The 9527-nt window shown below is 41.3% G+C and overlaps 1 protein-coding gene across 1 annotated transcript; it reads left to right on the plus strand.

Annotated features, from left to right (window-relative positions):
* Positions 1–1520: 1520 nt before the first annotated feature.
* jam2b (junctional adhesion molecule 2b) lies at positions 1521–9313 on the plus strand. Its single transcript, XM_070838556.1, has 10 exons — positions 1521–1566; positions 4016–4081; positions 4965–5075; positions 5260–5409; positions 7000–7181; positions 7311–7419; positions 8018–8125; positions 8555–8573; positions 8668–8719; positions 8860–9313. Exons 1-10 carry the CDS (start codon positions 1524–1526, stop codon positions 8896–8898), a joined length of 879 nt encoding a protein of 292 aa, XP_070694657.1. The 5' UTR covers positions 1521–1523; the 3' UTR covers positions 8899–9313.
* The last annotated feature ends 214 nt before the right edge of the window (positions 9314–9527 follow it).

Consider the following 9527-nt stretch of genomic DNA (forward strand, 5'->3'; position numbering starts at 1 on the left):
GGAGGTGTGTGTGTGTGTGTGTGTGTGTGACATGACATCAGTGTATGCTGCTCACAGACGAGCAGCTGAGACTGCTGATTGTGAACAGGTGCTGCAGCAGAGATTTCCTGGGTTTGTATTTCTGTCGTTCTCCCTGTGTGTGCTTATGCACACGTGTCTGCACGTATGGCCCCTGTGTGTGTCCCTGTGTGTGCATATGGCCACAAATGTAAGCATGTGTGCACATTAACCAGAATGAGCAACAATGTTCTGTTGTGTGGACGCTGGTGGTGAGAAACCTAATAGCCAAGGACACAGCAGCTCAGCCGGCAGCTGTCCCATCTCTGCACCTCCTATTACACTCATCTCTGTTGACATGCAGAAAACTCGAACCCTGATGCTCACCGACTAAATGAAGTTACTTTCCACCTCTGCTTAGATGGCTCTGAGATGCCGATTTACACTTGGACTCCTGCATCTTTGCTCTGTTTGCATTAAGGACCACAATGGAAATCAGTGTGGACTTTATTGTGTCATCCTGGACATCTTTTAAGTTGTTATATCCTATTTCTCATAATGTCAAATCAACTAAAATGATTAATAACAGGAATGTTTCTTGTTTCTTGTAAGAGGAAAATAAGAACCTCCAGTGTGGGATTTATGAAACATGTGCTGACAGCCTGTTCTGTTCTTGCCAACCTGAGTATGTTGAATTGCATTTGATCGTAAATTGGATTCATGTCCCAGGGAATTTTCTATTAGCGCAGGGAAACGCTCCAATACACCCCTATATGGGCAGCAGACTTGAGCGCTGTGTGCAAAACACAAAACCAACAAGCAAAAGGCTTTTGACAGATAAGTTAAACTCAGACACAGAGGAAAATGCAAAAAGAAACACTTTTCTCCTGCAGAGATAGACGTATTTTTGAGTGTGGACGGTTTGGTAGCAGACCCCATGACCTACATTAAAAGTTGGATTTATGTTGAAAGATCTGATGCAGACCTGTGAAAACTTTCTCATTCTCTGGTGTGTGTGCCTGCATGTTAGTATAGTTTATTTGTCATTTAGTCCAGATGTAATGAAAAAATGCTAATAGCCTATTCTATAGTCTGTGTCTTTATAATAAAGTAAATCTTCATCATTATTATTCATATTTCACTCTGTACTGGCTCACGTGTGGACAAGATTAGCCGTAAATGATGATCTCACCTAAAAACAAGTGCACACGTGCTGATGAAACTGATCTCACGCAAAATTTCAGACCAAATTTGTCCCGTCAGGAGGCTCAGAGTGCCGATGTGAGACACTAGCAGGCAGCTCACAGCTCACAGCTCAAACTCTGAGGCCTCTCAGCTCTCCGTCCGTCTGTGCGCGCTCCCCGCCAGTTGTCCACGGTCCGCGGGAGCGCGCACGCTGCTGCTGCTGCTGCTGCTGCTGCTGAAAGTTGAAGAAGCTGCAGAGTTTGAAAGAAAAACTGATCCCATCCAGACTCAGCGGACACACACGGACCTCAGGACGGATCTGGACCCCCAGCGTGAGCACCATGAAGATGCTGGCGCTGCCTCTTCTCATCGCTTTGTTCCACAGTGAGTTTGCTTTTCCTGGTTTTAGAAAGTTTATAAAACAATTTGCTGATGTTATTAATGACAGAACAAAAGGCTGCGATGGTTGCAAGACGCCTTCAGAGGAAAAGTGCATTAGACTATTCAACACAATGTGAGCAGGCTCATGTATTGATTATTCCACAGTCTGTGCTGTGTTTTTAAAAGGATGTTCTCCGTAATATTCCCCTGCATTTGTCTGGGATATTTTAATTCACTTGAAGTTTTGCTAGATTAATTTTAAGAAAATAGTGAAAGTCTCTAAAAGTGTGGAGAGAAGAAACAGGAAAGCGTAAACCAGAAAGAAAAGTTAGGGGCTGTGTGAGAGTTATTGCTGTAGGGAGGAGGGATGTGGAGCTAACAGTGTTTTTGGACCCTCCTGTTGGAAAAACACTGCTTCACCCCAATATATCAAAATGATATAACAGCAGCTCAGTTCACCTGTAATGAGGAGCAAAGCAACTGAATATGGTGTCACATAAACCTTAAAGATCCACCTTAATATGGGAGTGCACAAGTAATTTTAATCATTCTTAGCAACTAATCTGTTGGGAAATATTATAAAACAAATATCTGGCGTGAAAAAAAATTTAAATATTTATTCACTAAGAAAAAAGGACTTTCTCTCCCCCATTACTGACCTCCTTTCTCCCTGATATTTTGTACAGCCCCTCAGAAAAGCAGGATCATGATATGACTTTTAAATAATTGACTAGTTAAGGTTCATTTCGTTTCACTTTGCACCAAACTGTGATAACTGCTCCCGCAGTGGACTGATTGATTTGCTCTAATGTTTTATTGATCATAAGTTTGTGTGACTGAGTTGGGGCCCCCAGGGAGGGGAGGAGGTGTGATGTGATCAAGGACGAGGGGCTGAGATTGTGCAGGGAGTGTTTTGCGGCGGGGCTTCGTGTTTACACTGAAGCAGCCCTGATGAGGAGGCTGAGATCCCACCCTTTCAGTTTGAAGATAGCCCCCGACTGACCCTGCTGTTAATTGGACTGAGATGAAAAACACCACTTGCTATCAGGAAAAATGCATTTGAAGTTGCTGTGGGATTTTGAAAAGGGCAGAGGCTGCTGTCCAAACAACTGTTTTATGTTGATAATTGCAGCTTTGACGTGTGTTTTTTCTCATGAGGACCAAATATCCTCACGGAGATCAGAAGATTGAAATCTTTATCCTGAGTTAGGCTGATAAAGGATGTGTTTGGAATACTTTGTGAAAAATACACATGTCTGAAATGTATTTGAAAAAATATATTACATGCATGTTAAAACCAGAATCAGGTTTAAAGTTGGGCTGAGAGTCAAAGGGAAACACCAAGCACTGAGGGTTCAGGGTCAAAGGTTCAACCAGTGTGGATCCTCACAAGTGTGTAAGTAGCACATATATCTGCACATATGTGTGTGTGTGTTGTGCCAGCTGAGGAGGGTAAGGTTACTGTCATGAAGAGCTGCTTTGTCTGCATGAGAAAAGCATACTTTCCATGAGTGTGTGCGCCACACACACACACACACACACACACACACACACACACACACACACAGTGAACGTCTCTCCAAATGTTCTCTTCATAATACCAAACAAGACATGTGCCATAATATCTGTCAAATAAAAGCTCCTGAAGTTCAGCTCCACTGAGGATTTCTCTCTGTCGTCTTTAAAGGTGGCTGTTAAAAGTAGTGTTGTCTTTCACACGGAGCGACAGCTGAGGAAAGCTTGAATGAAAGTTAGTTGCAGTGGATTTATGGCAGATTTAAGTTTTCCCATCATAAAAAGCGCTTCACTGTCTCTGTTAAGAGAACTACAAAGCTCTTACAGCTTTAAACCTTAAACACTCGAAAGTTTTGGGCGGGTTATTACTCTAAATGTGTCTTTTAAATGTGTACATGCAGTACATTCGTGCACTTCTTTCCATTTTTGTGAGGGAGTGTAGGTTCTGCTGTGTGTGTGTGCGCGTGTGTGTGTGTGTGTGTGTGTGTGTGTGTGTGTGTGTGTGTGCGCTTGCTGAAGGGACAGATCACTAAAAGAGGTTATCAGGTCGGCCTGTTGGAGAGTCATCCATCACCTGCATTCCTACACGCCAGCGCTCCTGGCACCACCAGGACGAAGCTACATTCTCTATTCGTCTGTGTGTGTGTGTGTGTAAGTGTGTGAGTGTGTGTGCAGATATGTTCATATTCTGTTGTGGGAAATTCACGCTGTACTTTTTTACTATATGGTGAGGATGCAGGAGTTGTGTGTGTGTGTGTGTGTGTGTGTGTCTCATTCTCATGGGCTTGTTATCATATTTCCATGCCTGATTGCCCAAACGTGCCCACATTCTGAGACTGTAGACACATTTAGCTTGTTAAATGCAGCAGCAATGAGACTGACTGAAACTCTTTATAACAATTGATTGATTGATTGATTGATTGTCTCAACCCTGCAGGTCCCGTCTGTCTGTCAGTGACAGTGAGCAGCAGTAAACCCAAAGTGGAGGTCCACGAGCACACTGGTGAGACTGTGCAGCTTTTCTTAATATCACTTATCTTTTATGATGTATTTTATGATATATAATGTCTTTTTGTGTTTTTTAGTCTTCCCATATTTCCCCCCATCTATTAGTGTTTAAAAGTTTAAAGAACTAAATGATCTAATGTGAGTTAGTTAATGAAGTTTTTTTTATCTTATTGATATTTTATTGATTCCCTTGATTTAAGAGCAACTTAACACCCTGATTGAGCTTGAACATGCCCCCTTCACATCTGACACACTCCACTGTATATTAGCAAATACGTTTTTCCGTCTGATTCCAAATGATACAGTAAGAATAAAAAAACAGTGTCCGATTAAAAATACGACTAAATTCACATTAAGCACAGGTGCATCTGAAGAGTACTATGAGGTGACAGGGCAGTGGAGGAGCAGTGCGCACATTAAGCAGCATTTTGAGAGCAAAGATGAGGCAGATGAGGGATATGACATCTGATGTCTGCTTTCCTCTGATTTGGGTGTTTCTCATTCCCATTTCAAACAAACCAGTCAAATCAACAGACAAACCAACGCGACACAGATTTGATTAACAGATTTACATTATTGCACCTTAAATTGCCCTTCTTCTTCTTCTTTAATGAGAAAACCAGATGCAACTTGTATTTCAGAATGTTTTCTTGGAAAATCATCTAAGATAAATGGAGCACAGTAGATATCTAATTACATGCAATAAGCGCGGAGGGAAAATAATCCAGGAAATGAGGTTCATCCAGTTTTCATGAGTGCACAGTTGTGAATAAAAGCAACGAAAGTAGAAATAGCAAGAAAATTACCAGCAAATTCAAACAAGGCCCAGAGTGAATCGACTGCAGATTGACGTCTTATTTTGTCTTCTGTCCTTCCAGACGCGGTTCTTTCCTGTGAGTTCAGGACAGAGAAAGATCAGAGCCCTCGAATCGAGTGGAAGAAAAGGGGAAAGGGGGTGGCGTTTGTGTATTTTGATCACAAGTTTAGTAGTGAGTGACGACACACCTTTAATGAATGAATGAATCCCTTTGACTTCTCCACACTGAAAAATATTTTACTGCCATTCCTTCCATCATTCATTCATTCATTGTTACCTTTGATTTATTCTTTTTTGCATCACTTAGTTAAGCTTTGTCCATCCTCTATCATCCTCTCTGTTACCTCCCACTGAAGAATCTTACACCGGACGGGCGACGATCGAAGGAGCGACGCTGACGATACACTCTGTTACCCAGAAGGACTCTGGGGAATACCGCTGTGAGGTGACCGCCAGCGGGGACCACGTCAACCTCGGAGAGGCTACAGTAACCCTCAATGTGCTCGGTATGATGGGAAACTTTGAGTACGAGGGTGAACACAAATGTATTTGTGTGAGACAAATGAACAGTAAAACTCAAACGTAGCATCAAAAGGAAGGTAAATAAACCTCAACCACAGTCTTTGGAAATGAAGCCTAAACAAAGTTTTTTTCCAGCTGAAATCCAGTCACACGTACACTTCTTACTATGATTATTGCTCTGTTAGCTTCCCATGAGCTAAGTTATCTCGTCACCCCACATCACATTTGATTGGGTACATTCATTAGTTCAACATGCGTCATCAGAAATACTTTTAATGCTTCAGTGGAAGAGAAGAAAGAGGGATTTTTGACACATATTTAGAGAATAACAATAGAAAACTGATCAATTAACAAAAGGCCACAAGACTGGGATTTAATTAACTGTCTTTAGTTAAGATGCTGCTTTCAAAGGGAACTCATAACATTTCGTTCTAGACGTAGTCTTTTATGTAGCACTGCATGTGAGTCAGCTCTGTGTGGTCGTGGTGCTTTTGTGAGGCAGCGCACACCAAAAAACTGTCATCCTTTCAAGAATGGCGAAAGGTGTTTTTCTGCATTTCAGTGTCATGCTGAGGGATGAGATATGAATCGTGTCTCAGATTTGCAGCATGGTGGCACAGCGGTTCAGTGAAATGTCTACAGGCAGTAGACAGGTTACATCAGCTGGAGCTGGTAGATTGTTTGTAGGTTGGAGCGTGAATGTTTTATCAGTCAGTGACCCTGCACAGGACCAGTGAGAATAGTAGATGGATGGTGTCTTTTGGAGGGACGTAGCTGGTTTTGTATTTCTAAAGAAAATGCAGCTGGTTTTGTGGTTAGAAATCCAGCGTCTAGTGGTCACCAGAGGAACTGCATCTCAGTACGTCTCAGTTTGGTTCTTCAAAATGAGGCTGTCACTGTCACATCTCTGGCTGTGTTAAGCCAATCAATGAGCTTCACATTGATTTTTGCATCAGTATGATGAAGTTCCTAATCATTTTATTTGCCAGATTAGACAAGAACAAGCATCCCTACTTGGTTATTTTATTCATAAACTCTTTCTAAATTTATTTTCTAGAAAAAGCGTGGAATATATCGTGATGTATATGGATATATGCAACATAAGATGATATATACACAGATAGAGGATTTATCACCAAATCCAACTTCACGTTTGCAATTTAATGTACAGCGAGAATCCCAATGGGTTCGTTTTGCAATAATGACCGTCACATCTTTGTTACATACAAAATCTGAGCACGCTGTATATACTTTACATACTGTGTACATTCATATCCTGTCATATCCACTTATGTATATAAAGCAAGCTGTGTATCTACATCTATATGTAGCAGTTAAAATGCTTATACTTATATTTACTTCTGTTCAGCTTTATGTCCTTGTTTTGCTGTATGTCTTTCTGTGTAAGTACATGGCAACAGTGGAAAAACCTGAGTCAGATTCCTTGTATGTGTTCACATCTGATTCTGAATACTTTAAGTGTTGAAGGTGGACTTCCCAAAGATTACAAAATCCTATATTTTTGTAAATCCAGTGAAACGTTTTGCTGTACCTTGGCTGTTTTTCCTCCTCAGTGCCTCCTCACGTCCCGTCCTGCGAGGTGCCCAGCTCTGTGTTCATGGGCTCAGACCTGGAGCTTCTCTGTAAGGACAAACTCAGCGTGCCTCCTGCCACCTACCGCTGGTACAAAGACAACAAGGCTCTGACGGCGTCAGCAGATACCGCATACAGCATAGACACAAACAAGGGCACGCTGGTAAGCACACACCATAATACCACACCATAATATACAGCTACTATAGGAACAGAGTTATATTCACACTGTATGTACACACAGCTGCTGTTCTCTTCAATTCCACTCTCACTTTTTCTTTGTCTGGAGCAGAAGTTTAAGAGTGTCTCCAAAGTAGACACAGGGATGTACCGCTGCGAGTCCTCCAACAGTGTGGGGGCGCCCAAGAGCTGCGTGGCCCAACAACTCAAAGTGGTTGAATGTAAGTGCTTTTGGTATTAGAAATTAACCATCATATTTAAAAATGAAATTTTCTTAATATCATGCTGATAATAAACACTTGATAGTGTTATGTACACATTCAGAAAGGATTTCTTTAAGTCTGCTTAACGAAATATACTTGTCTTCTTTCATCAAAAGTTGACAGAGAATTGACAGAGAATGTGAAAAATCCTTCCAGTCATCCATCCGTTGTCTATACCGTTTATTCTTAATGGTCGCGGGGATGTTGGAGGAAATTGAAAGTGGAAAATAGTATGTAAGGAGATGGTCAGTGGTTCATTAAATGCTCCCAGCAAGTGATTATGTTCCAGTTGACACAGTATTGATTACAGACATTAGGCCTCGTGGATCTCTTGTTTATCAGTTAATCTCGTTGCCTTTTCACCATCCATTCAGTGTAATTGCTCTTTTTGTGCACGTTACATAAATATTATTATCAGTATTATTTTTTTCTATACATATTCGGATGAGTTTGGCCATTATAATCATGTATTAGAAACGTGATATCATGACAGCTGCAGAGTTTACACCAACAACTGAGGGATTCTTTCATTCTTTCCTCCTTCTCCTCCCTCTAGATCCTTTGACTATGACAATTTTGATAGCTGGTGCTGCAGGTTTTCTGGCACTCGTCCTTTTCTGCTGCATCTGCGTGTGTGTCTGCCGACGGCGAGGCTGCTGCAAGAGTGAGTAGCATGATGTTTACGTGCACAAGATTACTGCTTTTGTCTCTGCTTTTACTTTTGAGCCAGAAAAATAACGTATACAAATGAATAGAGGTAAAAATCTGGCAACTTTCATCTGCATCGATCTATCTATATTTCAGTGCACTTTAATAAAAAACATTTGTGTAAATGGAGTCTCTGATAATTAAGAAGGAGGGGTTTAGTGTTTTTTTTCATGAGCATTCAGTAGCTAAAGACACAGATACATCCTGCAGGGGAGCTTAAAGAGATGTTACATTTGTCAGACTCTTAATGCATACTTTTAATAACTGTACTAATTACCTCCCACCATTACAAACAAATAAAAAGACAAATGTCAAACTTGATGGTGATCATGAAAAATGCATTTAAAAAAAACCCCTTTTTCTCTTTTGTTGTTTCTTTGAACAGAAGGCAAGAAAACAAAAAGGTGAGGTTTTCACGTTTCAGTCTTACTTTGCTTGTAGCTGTGTGCCATTGACTGGTAATGAGCTGTGACTGAACTGCTGCCCTTTGTCTTCCAGCACCAAGTCCTTCAGCCCTCCTCCTCCTCCTCCTCCTCCTCCCATCCGCAATGTAAGTAATCAGAGGGCTTGTTATTGTGTCAGGGCTTGTTTTGCTTGCTGCTGTTAAATTCTGTTGATAAGTCGCTGATAACGCTGGTGCCTAGCTAATTAAAGGAAATGATTAATTGAATGTCTCTTTGCTCTCTACAGCTCAAGCACTACAAACAAACTCAGTCCTTCATGATCTGAGGGTAAAACACACTCTCATTTTTGACTTCAAGCCATCTCCGATCTTAAGTGTACACTTATCGTGCGACACACAGGAAAGCTACTCGACTGTTGCCTTGCTTTTGGACGGCTGCTAACTGCTTTCTGGGACGGACACACAGAGGGACAGATCTTCAAACATCAAGCGAAAACATAGTCAAAGGATAACTAGTCAAAGGCTGCAATGTAATTCTTCGGGGCAACTGTGCCCGATCAAAGTGCGTCCTCTAATAGTGCTCACTATTTTGCTACTGACGGGCTCAGATTGTTATTCGAAGTGTCTGACAACATTACGAAAAGGAGCCATGCAGAGATAGACCTGCAAGATCCTTTTTGTTTGGCCAGAAACAGCCTTTGTGTCGCACTATTCAAGCTCACCAGACTCCATTGACAAGCCTCACAAGTTTATCTCAAATTGTGTCCAAGACACACTTTTTTTAATCGTGCCAATCACTTCAGGAACTCTTGTGGCAATCCTCTGATGCTAAACGAAGAATTTTACTATCTCTACTCTTTCTGTAATGTTGTCACATACTTAGAATAACAATCTGATCCTGTCAGTAAGAACATGCAGGCGATCTACTGTACCAATTTAAAAAGTTTTTGAACCT

Source organism: Pempheris klunzingeri, chromosome 10 (assembly GCF_042242105.1).
Source record: "Pempheris klunzingeri isolate RE-2024b chromosome 10, fPemKlu1.hap1, whole genome shotgun sequence".
NCBI lineage: Eukaryota > Metazoa > Chordata > Actinopteri > Acropomatiformes > Pempheridae > Pempheris > Pempheris klunzingeri.